This window comes from Desmodus rotundus, chromosome 4, assembly GCF_022682495.2.
Source record: "Desmodus rotundus isolate HL8 chromosome 4, HLdesRot8A.1, whole genome shotgun sequence".
NCBI lineage: Eukaryota > Metazoa > Chordata > Mammalia > Chiroptera > Phyllostomidae > Desmodus > Desmodus rotundus.
In genome coordinates, this window is record NC_071390.1 from 146,572,594 (window position 1) to 146,591,859 (window position 19,266).

Below are 19,266 nucleotides of genomic sequence, written 5' to 3' on the forward strand. Positions count from 1 at the left end.
AGATGTGACAGCAAAAGCACAGGTAACAAAAGAAAAAATAGATAAATTGGGCTTCATCAGAATTTAAAACTTTTGTCCCTCGGAGGACACTCTCCAGTGAAAAAACAATCCACAGAATGGGTGGAAGTATTTGTAAATCACATACCTGGTAAATGATTAATATCCAGAATGTATAAAGCCCTGTAACTCAATAACAAAGTGAAACAAACAGCTGATTTCAAAACTGGCAAAAAGCTTGAATACACGTCTCCAAAAATGATATTCTGATGGTCAATAAGCTCATGAAAGGTCCTCCACGTCCTTAGTCATTGGGGAAAGCAAATCAAGACCACAGTGCAATACCACTTCACACATATTAGGATGGCTATAATACAAACAGCCATAGAAAATAACAAGTGTTTTTGAGGATGTAGAGAAATCGGAACCCTTATGCATTCAAGTAGGACTGCACAATGACAACAGATGCTGTGGAATACAGTTTGGCAGTTCATCAAAAAGTGAAAGATAGAATTTTATTATAGGATCCAATGATTCTGTGCCTCGGTATTTAACCAAAAGAATTAAAAGCCAGGGAATCAAACAGGTATTTGTACATCATGTTCATAGCAGCAGTAGTCACGATAACCAAAAAGTGGAAATGATTCAAGTGTCTATCAACAGATAAATAGACAACCAAATTATGATGCACGCAATATTACCCAGTTTTAAAAAGGAGTCAGATTCCAACTTCTGGCCAAGATGGAGGTGTAGGTAAATACACTTTGCCTCCTTGTACCACCAAAAGATGGACAACAACAAATTTAAAAACAAAAAACAACCAGAACTGACAGAAAATCCAACTGTATGGAAGTCCAACAACCAAAGAGTTAAAGAAGAAACATTCATCCAGACTGGCAGGAGGGGTGGAGATGGGCAGCCAGGGTGGAGAGGACTCACGGCAAGGCAGTGGCTGGAGGGACTGGGCAGTCCCACATTTGCGTGCAGATAAAACGGGAAGAACAACCAGGGAGCGAGACTGACCATACAACCCAGGTTTCCACCACAGGGAAATAAATCCTCAAAACCTTTGGAAAAAACCTGTCGAGGTTGAGCTGGCAGGAAAAGCTCCCAGCCTCACAGGAGACTTCTTTGGAGAGACCCACAGGGTCCTAGAACATACACAAACACACCCCACCCACCCAGGAATTAGCACTGGAAATTGTGAATAGTGGAGGAAGTGACTGCAAGCCAGCTGAGAGCAGAAAGCAGCATTATTTCCTCTCGGACCCTTCCCCCCCATACAGCACCACAATGCAGCAACGTGGGTGGCCCAACCCTGGCAATTACCTAAGGTTCCACCCCTTTACTATGTAACAGGTGCTCAAAGACAAAAAAAAATATGGCCCAAATGGAGGAACATATCAAAGCTCCAAAAAAAATACAGCTAAACGATGAAGAGATAGCCAGCCTATCAGATGCAGAGTTTAATACACTGGTAATTAGAATGCTCACAGAAATGGTTGCGTATGGTCACAAAATGGAAGAGTGAAGGCCATGACAAGTAAAATAAAGGAAGATGTACAGGGAACCAACAGTGGAGGGAAGGAAACCAGGACTCAAATCAGTGGTTTGAAGTGAAAGGAAGAAATAAAGATTCAACCAGAACACGATGAAGAAACAAGAATTCAAAAAAATGAGGAGAGGCTTAGGAACCTCTGGGACAGCTTTAAACATTCCAACATCTGAATCATAGGAGTGCCAGAAGAAGAGGAAGAGCAAGAAATTGAAAACTTATTTGAACAAATAATAAAGGAACTCTTCTCCAATCTGGTGAAGGAAATAGACTTCCAGGAAGTCCAGGAAGCATACACAAAGGCACATCATAATTAGATTACCCAAGATTAAAGATAAGGAAAGAATCTTAAAAGCAGCAAGAGAAAAGGAGACAGTTACCTACAAAGGGGTTCCCATAAGACTGTCAGCTGATTTCTCAAAAGAAACCTTGCAAGCAAGAAGGGTCTGGAAAGAAGTATTCAAAGTCATGAAAGGCAAGGACCTACATCCAAGATTACTCTATCTGGCAAAGCTATTGTTTAGAGTGGAAGGGCAGATAAAGTGCTTCCCAGATAAGGTCAAGTTCAAGGAGTTCATTGTCACCAAGCCCTTATTACATGAAATGTTAAAGGGATTTATCTAAGAAGATAAAAAAATAGTAAAATGACAACAAAATCACAACTATCAACAACCGAACTTAAAAGACAAAACAAAAACAAAACAAGCTAAGCAAATAACTAGAACAGGAACAGATTCATAGAACTAGAGATGACCTGGAGGGTTGTCAGCAGGGGCTGGGGGTGGAGAATGGGGGCAAAGGTACAGAGAATAAAATGGTGGGTACAAAATAGGCAGGGGGAGGTTAAGAATAGTATAGGAAATGGAGAAGACAAAGAACTTACATGTATGACCTATGGACCCATTCCCCCATGGTGGGGGAATGCTGGTGGGAAGGGGGTACAGGGCGGAGGGGAATAAGGGCGGGGGGGGGAATGGGACAACTGTAATCGATAATCAATAAAATACATTTTGAAAGTAAGATTCTGATGCATACAATATGGAGGAAACTTGAAAACCTTATACTAAGTGAAATAAGCCTGGCACAAAAAGGACATGTTGTTTGATTTTACTTATATGAACTACTTAGAATGGGCAAGTTCAGAGACAGAAAATAAAATAGTGGTTACTAGAGGCTGGAGAGATGGGGAGCTCTTGTTTAATTGAGTAGAAAGTGTCTGAAATGATGAGTGTACTTAATGCTACTGAATTGTAAACCTAGAAGTGGTTAAAATAGTAAATTGTGTGTTATGTATTTTATCAGTATAAGAAATTTCAAGGGAGCAATTGCCAATATATATTGGAAAGTAAGATTAAAACTAAAAAATTAAAATGAAATTTTTCACCCTGAAAGTTAGTGATGATTCGATGTGGGAAACACAATTCGTATGTAAGTTGGCTATTGCAAAGGTCACTTTAGTATAGCAGCATCTGTTAAAAGTTTTAAAATATGCTCATCTTTGGATTAGCAAAAAGATTTTCTCTTGAATGAAAAAATCAAATTGCAAGAATATGGTATCTTTATAAGATATCAATACTATATTTATGTACATTTGTAACATAGAAAATACTATGTGTGTCCATAATAAAATACTCATGAATTATAAAATTAAAAATAAAATAAAATGAAAGTCACAGATTATATAACAAGTGTTGTCACCTAGCTGTCTTACATTTTTGCCAGAAATAGGCTTTGTTTTGCTTTATAACTTCCCCATATTGTACTCTTCTGTGTTAAGAACATGGTGTAGAAAATGCAATAGAAAATACAGCCTGCCTTGGTGCACTACTGCTTTGACCTTTGTTCACATGTCTTGTTGAGTACTATTAAAACAGCTGTAGGAAATTAATAATCAGAGATGTAATCAGTGCTTTTTACTATTTCCGTGCAGTATCTTTTTAGATCTGGTTGTAAGTCTCAAAGAAGTTATTTGGTGTAACTGAAAAAGGTAGGTCAGAAATGAGTTTTGACTTTGGTTTATGCTCTTGGGTATTTTGAAGGGGTGCCTATAATTTAAAACAAGTTGAATGATATTACTTCAAACCTTAAAAAGTTAGGTTATAGTAACATCATTTCTCTGGGAAAGTCTAGTCTTTGGTAGGTTACTTCCCCTACTGGTAAAAATTGAAAATATAAATGAACAATTTTTAGTTACAAGCATAAAGGGAGAGAAAGGTTTTATCAAAGCAAATATACACAAATTAAAAATCAAAGGATAGCATACTTAGGGCTCATACTGAAGAATTGGTTAGAGGTCTAGAAGTCATAGAAATAATTAGGTGGCAAAGTGACTTAGTTCATTTAAATTTAAAATAGCTTAGGAAGAGACCATTATCCTTAAAGATATCTTAGGCGCGCGCACACACACACACACACACACACACACACACACACACACACACACACACACACACACACACAAAATGCTAGAGTTAAAACTAGGTGACATTCTATTGCCAAAGACTGAAAAAAATATTTAAGGTAATCTAGGTTCTTTGAATGCTTGACAAAGTTTATATTTAAGGAATGAGACTAAAGGCTAATACTCTTAAAAAGAAGAGTCTGTTGACTCTTATGTCAATTTATTTTTTGTCTTTAGGCAACCATTTCCAGATACCCAAATTTTTTCTTTGTTTAGTTTGATACAAATCTGTATGAACATGGTACTAAATACTAGCTTTACCCTAAAAGATTAGATTCCAGATTTAAAAGTTTCAGAAAAATAATAAATGTTAGTTAAAATTAAATGTGTAGAAAAACATTCATTGACTGTTTACTTGTTTTGAAAAGTGGTTTGTTGTCTTTGTGTATAATAAAGTGTGTATTTTATATTTTATAAGATTATTTAAAATAAGTCTAAATTAGTTAAAGTAGTCTCTTAAGACTCTTACCATGTTAACTCAGCTTTATGAAAATAACAAAGTGAGCTGTTGTCTGCTCATCAATTATTTATGGCAACCTTAGGCTTTTCTCCCCATTATCATGTTTTAAACACAGAGAGCACACATATATGTGCACCTTGCCCAATCTTTATTGTAGATTCAGAGCATCCAAATACATGTTGATGTATCCACTCAAATACATGTTGATGCTACCCGGATGCCAAGCCCCATTTTCTACCAGGGCTACAGAAATAAATACAACCAAATTGCTCTTCTGAAAGAGTTCATGTTCTAATAGATGCTAAACTATGTAGTAGAAGATGCTGGGTGATACAATAGGTCCGTGTTAGAGCACCTGAGTAGAAACAAGGGGCACACAACCAATACCTTTCTTTTATGTAGTAATGTAAAACTAAGGCTACTTTTCAGGGTAGCTTTTTAAATCTATTAATTATGAGACCAAGTAAGTTACTCTCAGTCATACTTATAGATTGAAGCAAATAATATTTAAAATGTTTAACATGTAACATAGTTTGGAGGGGCATTTATATGGGGTTTAGTAGTGCTGTTTTTTAAAAGAGTGTGAAAATAGCATGCTGAAGACCTGCCTGGAAAATTGGTGTAACTTTCCTGTCTTTGATTTTAATCCTTTCTACACTCAGTTCTCCAAGTTCATGCTATGTTTTTTTTGTTTTTGTTTCCTTTTATTTTTCAAGTTAACCTGGGAAGTTCTCTGATTTATTTATTTTTTTTTTCATAACCAGCAAGGGATGCTAGAATCACCCATAGAACTTTTACAAGTTCAACATATACTTGGGCCTCACCAGTTTCATTAGATCTGGCATGGAGTGCTGGTATCATTTGCTTTTTCTTTTTTAACTTTACAGGTGATCCTAATAAGAACTCTGTTGACATTCAAAACTAATTAATCGAGAAATTCTTGCCTTTAGAGATGTCACTTGCTCGAGGGTCCCATAAGTATGTAATACCATCTGGTTTCCAAACTGTTCATCAATAATCTTTTCTCATAAAACTGTAAAAGATATATATCCTCAGGGTAAATAAACATTAACGTTAGAAGTTAAGGGTGTTTAGTTCTTGTTACTTTATTTTTTTTATGGTGTGATATACATTAGCTTTTTATTTTATTTTCTTGGATTGAAGGACAGCACTGAAGAATTTCTAAGCCTGTGTAAATTTTTCAAATCTGTGGATAGATTTAGCAGCACCAAAACAAATTTGAAAACAACTCACACTTTCTTCTCCAATGCCTGACATTAAAAGCAGAAGTAAACTACAATAAAAGTAACAAATGAGTAAGGATCATTTCAGAGGGATGTGATTACTAATTCATGCAGGCAGTAAAGGAAGTTCATACAGGAAGTAAAAATATAGAACTTGCTTTGTTCTAAACATTAATCAAGATGCCCCTAAGCTGTATTTCCTAAACTGAATCTTAAAAGATACGATTTAAAGAAAACAACTTACTATGGTCTATAATTGTCCCATAAACTGTAATAATTGACAGCTGGTTTTCAAAAGGAAAATCTTATTCGAGCTTCTTTATACTTCTCTACAGGCATTGGCAAATGTAGGTTTACAGTTTTTCCTATGGAAAATAATACAATAATTAATAAAATAAGAATATACAGTTTTACATTCCTACATATATAAATCTCCTTTTACCAACCCCTGTATGACTCTAAAACAGCAAAGTTAAAATCATAGACAGTCTGCTAGACGTATAGACCTTTAAAATGTTTGCCTTACAAAAATTAAAATGTCTTAGGCCTTCTGACTTGATCATAATTGATCAATACATTCCTGAGGTCTGTATTTTGAAGAGCAATTACCCTCTAGTTCTTTTGACAATTACAGGGTAGTCCATATTTAATAAGCTTGCTAGCAATACCCAGCTTTTCTGGGGCCATGGGGATTAATGAATTTAGTTAAAATTGGAAATGAACATTTACAGTTACATTCAGGTAGCAGTGTAATATTCACATGCAGTGTGCCTGAAATGTACATCATAATAGCAGTCTTAAATCAGTTATGTAATATACATATGAGCTTAAAATCTTCAAGAAATTTGTATGTATAGGAAATCAAAGATGTGTTAGCAATTTTTTCCCCCTAAACAATGATGTTATTGCTTGAGTACATAGGCATTTTATGCAACCAGGGCAGAGGCTGTGGATGAATTCTTTTCCAAGTGGGGGGAAGACTCATTTGGTCTTATATATCAAGCCAACCAGTGAATATGGCTCTTGGTCAGAATCGGACATAATTTAGTATCCTTATCCTCTCTCTTCCTCTCAAGATGCTTTCAAACATCAACAGCTTTCTTAATTAAATGGTAGAGATCCTCAGGAAGATCAGGAGCCAAGTCCTTTAGACTTAAGAATTCTCAAGATTGCATTGCCTGTCAAAACATACTTGTGTGACGCCATGTGAGTCTCTTGGGATCACACCAGTTTGTGAGGGAGTCATTCCCTGGTTGGCCAGTTTATAGATGTGATCCTTCACGTGGTCAGACATCAGCTTCAACCAGGTGGGACATTGCAGTGGTAGGTGGAGGCCACTGGGACAGGCCCCTTCCCGGGAACACGTATGCAGCCAGTGATGGCAGCAGACAGGCAACAAAAAAGGGTACAAATGGTCATATTTTTTCTTTAGACCAATATTGTAAGAGAATACATACGACATCTTGAGTAGTCCAGTCTTAATGTTGTTATCCATAGTAAGTTCTCTGTTTCTAAAGCTCTATTTTCCTCCATGATAGTCACTTGTATTAGTAAAATTCCATAGTACAAAAATACCACTTTGTGTTTATTTTCCTGCTAGTGGACTTTTGCTTGTTTCTAGTTTTGTGCTAAAATAAAACAAATATAATACTCTAAAAAAATTGTTGAATCTTTCTCCTGATTTATTTACCTTAGAATTTATCTAAGAGGAATATTGGGTCATGAAGTGTGTGCAGCTTCAGATGTTCTAGATAATGCCTAATTATTACTTTCCAATTTGGTTATATCAATTTAGTGTCCACCAGAAACATGAAGTGTTCCTGTTACTCCTTGTCAACATTTGACATTGTCAGACTTTTAAATTTTTGTCAGTCCGATGAATGCAAAAGGATACCCTGTTGCTTCTCATTTGCATTTTCCTGATTATCAATGAGGTTGAGCATCTTTGTAGTTTTTTAAGCCATTCAAGTTTCTTCTATGAAATGTCTTTTTATTTTTCTATCTTGTAGTTTGTCTTTTATGATTTATAGGAATTCCTTAAAATATTTTGGTTACCAATACATTTAATGTAATTGTTTTGCCTTTTCTAAATGTTTGCATCCTGATGTCAAAGAGATCTTACTATATTTTCCTATACTAGTTCTAAAGACTTAAGTATATATACGAAGTTTAAATTTACCTTAATTTGGTTTTGTTTTGAATGTAATTTTGTATATCTGGCAAGGCACTCCACTGGTTGTGTTTTTTATCATATCCTTAGCCCATTCTGGGGTTGCTCACCATGATGCCTATACTGATATGTATTAAGGACATTATTATATTTAGGTAAGCTGTTATTGCGGTCATAAATATTTTCACCTTTTTATTTTAACAGGCATACAACATTAAGTGTTGAATTGTGTTGTCCGTTTATCCTAATGAAAGCTTTACTTTAATATGTAGTTAATATACAAATGTGTTTGAAACAGCATTACTAATAAATAGTATGGTAGTTTTAGAATAAGACATGAGTTTGGTTGAATCACTGCTTTACTAGGTTTTGTGACTTCACACAAGTATGTAATCTTTCAGCTTTCTCACCAATGAAATTGCGACATAAAAATGCCTACCTCATTATTCTCATCAGTCATATTTACTGAGCCTCTTTTATGTGCTAACTTGTAAAGATTAAATGACATCACTTGAGTTGGTTGAGTGCCTCAGACAATGAAGTTACGTGTTTGAGTTTGGTTCCAGTTTCCTCAATTCAAGTAATATTTTTAGCTTTATTATCTCTTGTTTATTTAGAATCTGCATCAGGAGAGAAATCTGTATCACATTCTTGCACAACTCCTTCCACGTCTTCTTCCTCTGGACTGAATCCCACATCTGTACCTCCAACATCTGCTTCAGCAATCCCTGTTTCTCCTGTTCCACAGTCACCAATACCTCCATTACTTCAGGATCCAAATCTTCTTAGACAGTTGCTTCCTGCTTTGCAAGCTACACTGCAACTTAATAATTCTAATGTGGACATATCCAAAATAAACGAAGGTAAATTTTTACACTAATAATTTTTAAAAACCCACTTGCATCATGTAAAATTATGTTATTTGTAAAATCCCCATTTTAGGAATGGTCTTTGTTTCATTTTGAAATTCACATTTGCACTTCATTTTCTGGAATTTATATCTCCTGTAGTTTAATGCCTTTGGTATTGTGCTTGAGTTTGCAGTTGGATTTTCTGTGTATTTTTCAAGACTTACCACCTACCTAGTGGCTTTCTGTTTAATGTATATGGTAATTTTTTTTTTTTTAAGTAAAAACAAAATAAAGAGCATTTGCTAACATTGATATAAAAACACTTGATTTCTTAGGGTTTTTTTTAAGGCAACCTGTACATTAATAATCATTTGGATTGTAAATATATACTAATTACTTAAAAAGTAGGAATTCAGGTAATTCCTTCTTATAGTACTTGAAAACTTTTGAAAAGGGACATAATGGATAACATTTTGCTCTTTCTCCTAGTTAATTTCATTAGTAACTCCAACTTTGCTTTTTAGTATGCTAAAGTATTTAGGCAGTGATCTCAAAGAAGTCTGAGTAACATGCAGTTTTAATTTGTAAACCATTCAGATTCAAACATTAAGCCCTAAAAACATTGCAAAATTTTTTATTTCTGTACAGTTTTACATAATTCATTTAACAGTAGTGTTAAGTGGTTAATTTTTCCCTTTATGTTAAAAACGGAGCTGTCAGATTAGTTGATCATTAGTCTTGTGTTCTCATTGCCCTCAACTTTTCTGTATTTTGACTATTTTCTAAGGTGACCATGCTATTCACTTTTTTTTTTTTTTTTTTTTTAATTCTCGGTTTTTAAAAGATTGTTGATGTGGGTGTTGACGTAGGGTTTGAGTGGTCAACTTGTATTGGGGGGGGAGAAAACAGTCTTGTTAAATAGCTACCAGTTATCCAGTTAATTCTAAGTAGTGTACTGAGTACTTCAGAAATATATGTGGATAGGTCTGTGGTATAATCAGAAGTTTCAGTGAATACTCTAAAATTTTACTGTTGTTTAAAAGTCCTATGGAGTTGTTTTCTTGAACTGAACACCTGAATTTTAATGTAAAGAAAGCTCTACTCTTTTCCTTTATTATAAACCCATTAAATTTCTTGTCCTCTGCCTCAGATCATTTCACATCTCTAAACCCATTATATTATCCCTGTTTTCTAGACTTTTATTTTGAGAGTTCTAGTTTGAAACACTCCATTTTTAGAGGGATTCTTTTTAATTTTCAGGTTGTTACTAATGCCACATATGTCTCTGTGTTTTATTTGAATTTAAAATAATATGTGTTTTTAGTTCTTACAGCAGCTGTGACACAAGCTTCATTGCAGTCTATAATTCATAAGTTTCTTACTGCTGGACCATCAGCTTTCAACATAACCTCTCTGATTTCTCAAGCTGCTCAGCTCTCTACACAAGGTATTCATATTCTTAGATATCTTTAGCATTGTATATTGATTTCAGGGGATTATGAGCAAATTTTTTTAGTCTTTGAGCTGATTTGCTACGATAATGGTTTTATTTTATGCTTGATTTTTTTTTTTTTTTGCCACCACTCATACAGTATTTTTACTTTTTCTTTATAGATGAAGCAAACTTTGACTTCTTACAATATGCCATCAAATCTGTAATATAGTAAATTTTTCATGCTGAATTTAAGTTGTTGATGAGATACTTTACTCCGGAGCACAAAGAAAATTATGTCCTCAATCTTTGTAAAACATTGAGTATATTTTAAGAATTGACTCATGGTTCAGGTTGATGTTAAATGGTTTTTGACTAGAGGATATGGTTACAGAAATACTCAAGTTCTGCCTTAAAATAGCTATCCCTCTTCTCTGTGAAGATATTCAGTGGAAAGAGATACCATACAAGAACAAGAGAAGAATGAAAGCCCCAATTCAGAAAGCTGGCAAATTGAGAAGGAAAAACTGGTGTAAAATTGAAGTATAATAGTGAAAGACTTTGACAACTTTCTAGTCAGCCTCATGAGGCAGGTGACTAAGGGGAAAACAGGGTATGAATGTAGAAGAAATAAGAGTGGTGGAGAGGATACCTTCCATATGAGAATAGGTTCAGGCTTTCCTTCTTGCTCTAGCCTAGAGAGAGGCCACATGATGGGGTGTGTGCTTACCTGTAACACAGCTTTTTTAGTCAACATGGCCCCAGTGAGTACCCCACATTCTCACTTTTTCAGATAAGTGTTTCCTTGAGGGGAGGGGATGTGCATGGAGATATTTAAAAAGATCTCTACATATATTACAGAAGTTTTTTGTTTATTTGTAATTAACTTTTACATTTTTTTTGCAGCCCAACCATCTAATCAGTCTCCAATGTCTTTAACGTCTGATGCATCATCCCCAAGATCCTATGTGTCTCCGAGAATAAGCACACCTCAAACTAACACAGTCCCTATCAAACCTTTGATTAGTACTCCTCCTGTTTCATCACAACCAAAGGTATGTTGTCTTTGGGGGAAATTCAGAAAATAAACCACTTGCTTTTGGAAAAAGAACAAGTTTAATGTTTTAGAATCTGTATTATAGAAAAAGCCTTGTGAGAATGAAGTGGTGAAGTGAAGGGGACAGGTGAGTGCGAATAGGTGTAGGTTAGAGTCACTCAAATTAATTGTAGGAGAGAGGAGGGGCTTGTATCTGTGCTACTTTTATGCACTGATTCTTCTCTTTGTTGCCATGAAGAAGATATCTTGCACTGTCTTGCTCATCCCACCCTGGACTTGAATTATTTCTTTGTCCAGTATATCTATGCTGTATAAGCTACCTGCCTATTTCGTCACTTAACAGCCATCTCGGTTATCAGAGAGAAAGTACAATGACATAATTTTGTTACAGCATATTGTTACAATTGTTCTATATTATTATTAGTTGTTAACCTCTAACCATGCCTAATTTATAAATTAAACTTTATTATAGGTATGCATGTATTAGGAAAAGACAGTATATACAGTAACACTCTTTGCTTAACACCATTTATTGATTCCTGTGACTTGAAGCAAAACAACATATAACAAAACCACCTACACTATAGGCTATTTGAGATAAATGAGAGTTAAATTTCTATCAATTTTATAATGAAACAATGTTGAACAAAATGACATGGAGAGCAAGATAAAGAAGGGTACACTAATTGAGTCTTAATATTTGTAGAATTTTCAAACTTGAGAAGATATGAGAAAACATGTTTTCCATGTTTTTCCCCCATACTTTTCATTTTAGTCATGAGTCAGTTTCTGTGCTAACAGTTTTATATGTATTATATCTAACTTTCACATCACAAGAGTCAACTATTTGCCTGAATTAACAGTTAAGAAAATTAAGCCTTTAGTTAAATGTAGTTTTTGTGGTAGCATCAGAATTTGAGACCCAGGTCTTTCCGATTACAGAACCCATTTTACTAAGCTATGTATTGCCTTTGTTGGTCCAAACAAAATGTTTCATGGATGGCTATTTAGAGCAGTTAGAAAATTACTGGTTTGTCCTTAATGGATTATGAATAGGACCCTACATTGCTGCAGTCAGATTTTATACTACATCGTTTGCATCTTGCACATAAATTCATACGTAAATCCCAGTCACACTCATGCTTTGCTTTGTAGCATGCCACCTGTAAAACACTGAGAAATCTGGAAGTCGGTATATACAAGTGACTTTTTTTTACTCTGAATAGTAAACATAGGAGAAAATTCTTTTTAGTTGTTGTAAAAACCATGGGCTCCTTGAAAATTTTGTGCGAAAGAATTCTTTATTTGAAGCCTAAACATAGTTTGAAATTGATATTAGGCCAGATTTTAGGTCTTCTGTTGGCCCATCCCTTCCGTGCTTCATCCATTTATCTGTGCACATTTTAGGGTCAGTCTAGTTGGGTTTTTTAAATCTGGGTTAGAATTCTTAGTTTATTATGTGGTTCCTTATTATTTATATTTTGATGGGAGAAGAATTAAAATACTAGTTTCAGCAAAAGAGATCTTACTCTTATTGTTTAAAACTGATCCCAGGGTGGTATCTTAAGTGTACAGCGAATAATGACTAAAGGTGAAATAAGTGGTAGTATTAGTTTTACAGTCAGTTATCAAAATTAGCATTTCAAATCTCTTAAGCAGATGGCTATCAGTTTTTGCATTCAAAAACTTTTTCAAGTTGTTTTTAAAAATAAGTGGACATTCTATTCTTTATAAAAGAACAAGTTCTTTTATATTCAGAAGTAACAGGGCCATCCAGATTTGTTTGGGAGAATATTAATCATTAAAAAAATAAACTGCTACAGGATGTGACTTACATTTAGAACTGCCTTTTTCTCTGTGGCATCTGAATATGAATAATATATGTGTCCCTACTGGCAGCCATGGACCTCTTGGTCTGTCCATTTAGGGTAACATCTTTTTGATGAACACTAAAGTTGAATTTTTATGGGCTATAGCTTATTCTCTGATAGACTAATCTGTACTTTGTCTCCATTTGTGTTTGAAATTTAAGCAACTGTATATGATGTGACATTTATTTTTATTGATGTAGAAGTAATAGTATAGTCATAAGATGTTGGAAATGAGGGGAGTCAGTAATGGGAGGTTACCAGAAAAAACACAGTAAAAGGGTAAGATTATGCAGATTTAACTTCTTGTCTTTTGCATTGATGAGTTTCTGTAGATAGGGTCATCCCCTTTTCCTGGTAATCTTAAGGTGACAGCCTTACAAATGCAAATATGTCTTACAAAGTGTAACTGTCCTTGTTTGATTAGTTGGTTTTTAGATTCAGTTGTTGATTGATTTGTATTTTTTGCCATTTTATTCTTTATAGTTTTGATGTTGTTTTTCTTAAGTAAGCCCCTTTAACATTTCGTATAATAATGGTTTGGTGATGATGAACTCCTATAGTGTGTTCTAGTCTGGGAAGCTCTTGAATTCTAAACGATAGCTTTGCTGGGTAGAGCAATCCTGACTGTAGGTCCCTACTTCTTATAACTTGGAGAATTTTTGCCAATCCCTTCTAGCCTGCAAAGTTTCTTTTGAGAAATTGACTAGCAGCCTTATGGGAGCTCCTCTGTAGGTAACTAACTTCTTTTTCTCTTGCTGCTTTTAAGATTCTCTCTTTATCTTTAAAGCTTTGACGTTTTAATTATGATTGTCTTGGTGTGGGCCTCTCTGTGTCCATCTTGTTTGGGAGACTCTGTGCTTCCTGGACTGGCATGTATAATTCCTTTACCAAATTAGAAAAGTGTTCTTTCATTATTTTTTCAAATAGATTTCCTATTTCTTGCTCTTTCTCTTCTTCTGACACCCCTATGATGCATACATTGGAACTCTTGAAGTTGTCCCAGAGGCACCTTTATACTATCCTCATATTTTGGGGGCGGATTCTTTTTTCTTGTTCTGATTGGTTGTTTTTTGCTTCCTTATGTTGCAAATCATACCTTGCAACCTTGATTTGATTCTTGGCTTCATCCATTCTACTGCCATTTCCCTTTGTAAATCGTTTTTTATTTCAATTAGTGTACCCTCCATTTCTGACTGGATCTGGTGTAGTTTAGGTCCTCACTAAGTTCCTTGAACCATCCTTATTACCAGTGTTTTGAACTCTGCATGAGGTAGATTCCTTATCTCCATTTTGTTTAGCTCTTTTTCTGGAGTTTTGATCTGTTCTTTCATTTAGGCCATGTTTCTTTGTCTCCTCATTTTGGCAGTCTCCCTGTGTTTGTTTCTATGGCGCTGTTTTGACTCTGGTCTTGGTCATATGGTCTAATGTAGTAGGTATCCTGTAGGGTCCGGTGGCACAGCCTCCCTTCTCCCCCAAGCTAGATACTTGATGTGCACCTTTCGTGTAGGCTGAGTACACCCCTCTCTTGTAGTTGAGCCTTGGTTGCTGTTGGCAGAAGAATGGGAGGTATTTACCCAGGTCTGTCAGCTACAAGGATTGGCTGTGACTACTGACCACCACCTCTGCCCTCCATGGAGGATCAGCTGTACAGGAGCAGGGTGGTGGTGCTCTGACCTGTTCTGTAGCTGTCCACTGAGTGTGCTGGCTCTGTGGTTTCCCAGGTAGTACAGGCCAAGGTCAGCCCCCACCTGTGTTTTGCCCAGGGCTACCCTGCCTGAGTTACAAAGCAATCTGAGATGGCTGTTCATGTGCTGAGCTTGGAGATTGCCATGCTGTAAATCTAGGCTGGCTGCTGCTAGTGCCAGGCATGGGGCTCACTGAGGCCAGTTGTTGCATGTTTGAGAGGATTAAGGAAGTTGTGAAGCATGAGCCAAGACCAGCCATTCATATGGAAAAGTAGCTTGGGTGGGCCTGTAAATTGTGTGGGGCAGTCATTGAGGATCTCCAAGGCAGGTCACACAGTGTTAGCTAGTTTGATGGAGTCTCAGATAAGGCACCAGCTTGTGGGCGAGGTGTTTAGAATGGGGACAATGGCCTCTGTTCACCTTGATTCCAGACACCTCAGCCTCCCCCTGCATGCCACTGGCACCCCTCAAGCTGCCATCTGGCACCAGAGTCCAGAGGGAGTGAGTCAGAGTAGGTGAGCCCATGTGTATGTTCTTCAAGGGGAACTGCTTGGGGCTCTAGCAGTTTCTTCCACCGACTCTATCCCCACTGGTTTTTGCACCCAGAAGTTGTGGGGATTTATGTTCCTGGCACTTGAACTCTGTGGTGGGAGTCCTGGTGTGGGACTGGGACTCCTCCCAAGATATCCCTCCCAAATTTTTAACCACCACTCGTGGGTGAAGGACCAGCTCATCTGTGTCTGCACTCCTGTCAATCTGGATGGATGTGGTTTCTTTAATTCTGTAGTTGTCAGACTTCATTTAACTTGATTTCTGACAGTTCTGACTGATGGTGGTTATGTATTTTAGTTGTAATTTTGATGTGGTTGTGCAAAGAGGCAAGCCCTGTCTGCCTATGAGGCCATCTTGACTGGAAGTCCTACAAACTAACTTCTGCTTGGTTTTCAGAGCTTCTCCCATGTCTTCATTTCTTAAAATTAAGTAGTCTAAAATAAGGCTCATGCCAGATAGGCATACTTTGGAGTGACAAATTCTTTCCACTACAGCTCCCAAACTACAAAACCTTTACAGCATGTTACAATACTAAATATTGTAGGCAGTTGTAACACAACGATAAATCTTTATGTAATGCATTATACTATGACTTTAAGATGGACAATACGTCACCCAGGGGCCAAGATGTCAGTACACATTAGGAATTGTTCGGCTCTATTATAATCTTCGGGACCTCTGTAGTATGTGCACCTTCTTTGACCAAAGGGTTATTGACACTGTAAAGCAGAAGAGGTAGTATAGTGTCTTGGAAAGAAAAGTGGGCTCAATTCAGAACTCATTTCTTACGTTGATGTGCTAAGAAAGTAATTTTATGTCCTGTGCCATTTTATAAAGAAATTAGATCCAAGTTTCAAACCTTGACTCTCTTCTAACTACATGACCTGTGGATAGTCATTCTAACTTTTTTGAATCTAGATTTTGTTATTTAAAATCTTCACCTGGATGAGGGGGGAGGTATGTGAATTTTGGCACCTAACTGACAATACTTTTATACATTTAAGTAATTGGTCCCCCTTCCCATTTCAGTGGTTTCAATTACCTGTGGTCAACTGCTATTCAAAAATATTAAATGGAAAATTCCAGGAATAAAAAAATTCATAATTTGAATTGCATGCCATTCTGAGTGCCATGAAGTCTCGCGCTATGTCGCTTCATCCCACCCTGAACTTGGAACCATTTCTTTGTCCAGTATATCCATGCCGTATAAGCTATGTGCCCAGTTAGTCACTTAGTAGCCATCTTAGTTATCAGAGAGAGAGAGAGAGAGCACATTGACCTAACTTTTATTATAATACATTGTTATAACTGTCCTATTTTATTATTAGTTGTTGTTAATCTCTTACCATGCCTAATTTATAAATTAAACATTATAGATATTCATGTATAGGAAAAAATGATACAGTAACTAATCCCTTGCTTAACACTGTTGGTTGGTTATGTGACTTGAAGTAAAACAATGTATAATGAAACCACTTTTACTGTAAGCTAATTGATATAAAGAAGAGTTAAATTTCTATTAATATGATAATGAATCGTTGATCAAAATGACACTGAGAATCTATTATATATAGTATTTGGTACTGGTTACAGTTTCAGGCCTCCATTGGCCTGAATGAGGGGTATATTAATCTTACTATGAAACAATTTAGAACAACTCTTTGTTATCTTAAAACTCACTGAATAATAAAAATAATTGGGAAGCCTTATTGTTAGAACTATTGCTCTTACCTAGTTTCCAATATACCATTTGCCAATGTGATAGAAGCCTGTCTCACCAGCTTTTGACATTTCAGGTTACTACTCCAGTAGTTAAGCAAGGACCAGTTTCACAATCAGCCACACAGCAGCAGCCTGTAACTGCTGACAAACCACAAGGTCATGAACCTGTCTCTCCTCGAAGTCTTCAGCGCTCAAAGTAAGTTGATGTTATGTGTTGAGACATTATTTTTTTTCCTTAATGTGGCATAATGCATTGAATATTATAAATATATGTGAATAATAGAATTTGATCTTGGAAGAATGCATGGATAACCTTAGTTTTACGTATTAAAAACTTTACAGAGGCAGATCTGCAACAAGTAGATTGTTGTCTCTAGTAGTGAAGCCTGGGTTATTTTGAGGGAAGTGGCTCTTTCTCTAGAATTGTACTTAGTAAAATTTGGTGGGACTAACAATACGTAATACTTGTACAAAGAGGGCACGTGGTTTATAGTACTTTATTTGTAGGAGATGAGACATCATTTTTAACCTCCTCATAGCAGTTTTAGATTTGAGTGTATTGGTGAGGCTAAAAATCTCACATTTAAGACATGGGCCAATACTGCCAACTGGTATGTGTCAGGCTTTCCTATTAGCTTCAGCTCTGACCCTGTAAGGATTGCTTATCATATATAGCTGTGTTGTGTTGTCACTTTTCTTTGTTAATGGACAAATACAGCGTTAAATGATTTTCATTTTATTGATTTTCCTATTTTTATTTCTTGCTATGAGGTGGCAAAATGATTCAACTGTTGTTTTTATTGTTGTTTTCTAAACAAGCATTTCAGAACTTACACATCCAAATGAGAGTTGTTCCTTTCAAAGTAATCACCTTGGGAAGCTGTCTACTTCAGCAATGTTGCCATTGCTCAGAACATTTTTGGGAAATTCTTCTTTTAAATTGTCTTTAGAGGCTGCAGTATTATTTTAAGTATCCTCAGTGATGAAAACTCTTCATCCTTTGGGAGATTTAGTTTTTGGAAATAACTGAAATTCATTCAGAGCCAAGTCTGGTGAAGCAGGTAGGAAATCAACTTGGGTGATTAAATTTTTGGTTCTTACCGCCATATCCCCAAACCCTAGCCTAAACCATATAGTTTTAAAAGAAGATAACCAGTCTCAGAGTATTACTTTTTTTTGGTCTTATTTTGCCACTAAACTCATTCATTGCTATCCAATAAAATGCCTGTATTTTGCTTCTCATTATTTCACCCTCTGATTCAGCACTTTGTTCTGTTGTTAAGTGAGCAGTATGTATTTTCCCCTCCTTATCTACATGTGTGTAAGATATAATTCAGATGTGCCTTATATCTATTACAACTGTTAAAATATGACCATTTCCTTGTGACATTCTTAGTAGTTTGTAGTATATGAAGTCATTAGGTTCTGCTGTCAAATTTGGAGAGTACTGTTACTTTTAAATTTGATTCTGACATTAGTGTTAAAAAGACGTTTCCCCCCACAAGTGTGTTGAGGAATACATGATACAAATAAATATACTTTGAATTTTTAATTCTATTTACTTAATGTTAAATAACAAATTTTTCTTAGGTATTTGGATATCTTTAATAGACGGTATTGACAGACAATATCTAGAATACCTAGAAACTACCTGTAGATACACTACACATTAAATTGTGTTTTCTTTTCCAGTAGCCAGAGAAGTCCATCACCTGGTCCAAATCATACTTCTGGTAGTAACGCATCAAATACTACAGTTGTACCACAGAATTCATCTACCCGAACTACATGTTCATTAACACCTACATTAGCAGCACACTTCAATGAAAATCTCATAAAACATGTTCAAGGATGGCCTGCAGATCACGCAGAGAAGCAGGTATGTTACGTGATTCACAGCAGATGTTTTTACCTTTGGATGACTAAAAATATATATTTCTAGTTCTGCTTTTAGAAAATCTAACCTGGTCCCCTAAATTCATATATTTAAAACGACTATTTAATTAGGTTGTCTAGTTATTTTGTAAAATATTTCGGTATATACCTATAGAGTATTTATGAGGTTACTTCTGTGGTTTCACATAAAATATTTTTAATATAATCATTACAGCTACCATTATTGAATACTCAGCATTTAGCTCTGTGGCAAGTGCTTCATTTTCTCCAACTTAAAACTGCTAATCAGTGCTGATAATGAATTTTTCTGTTT

The 19,266-nt window shown here is 35.8% G+C and overlaps 1 protein-coding gene across 9 annotated transcripts in view; it reads left to right on the top strand.

The window, feature by feature from the left end:
• The window catches only part of WAC (WW domain containing adaptor with coiled-coil), a 91,567-nt gene that overhangs the window by 68,495 nt on the left and 3,806 nt on the right, over window positions 1-19,266 (top strand). For all 9 annotated transcript variants that reach the window (XM_024573797.3, XM_053923415.2, XM_053923413.2 and 6 more), the window contains 5 exons: window positions 8,505-8,750; window positions 10,063-10,185; window positions 11,077-11,225; window positions 17,132-17,253; window positions 18,750-18,936. In XM_024573797.3, the coding sequence (XP_024429565.1) occupies window positions 8,505-8,750; window positions 10,063-10,185; window positions 11,077-11,225; window positions 17,132-17,253; window positions 18,750-18,936 (827 nt within the window). The remainder of the gene's footprint in view (window positions 1-8,504; window positions 8,751-10,062; window positions 10,186-11,076; window positions 11,226-17,131; window positions 17,254-18,749; window positions 18,937-19,266) is intronic.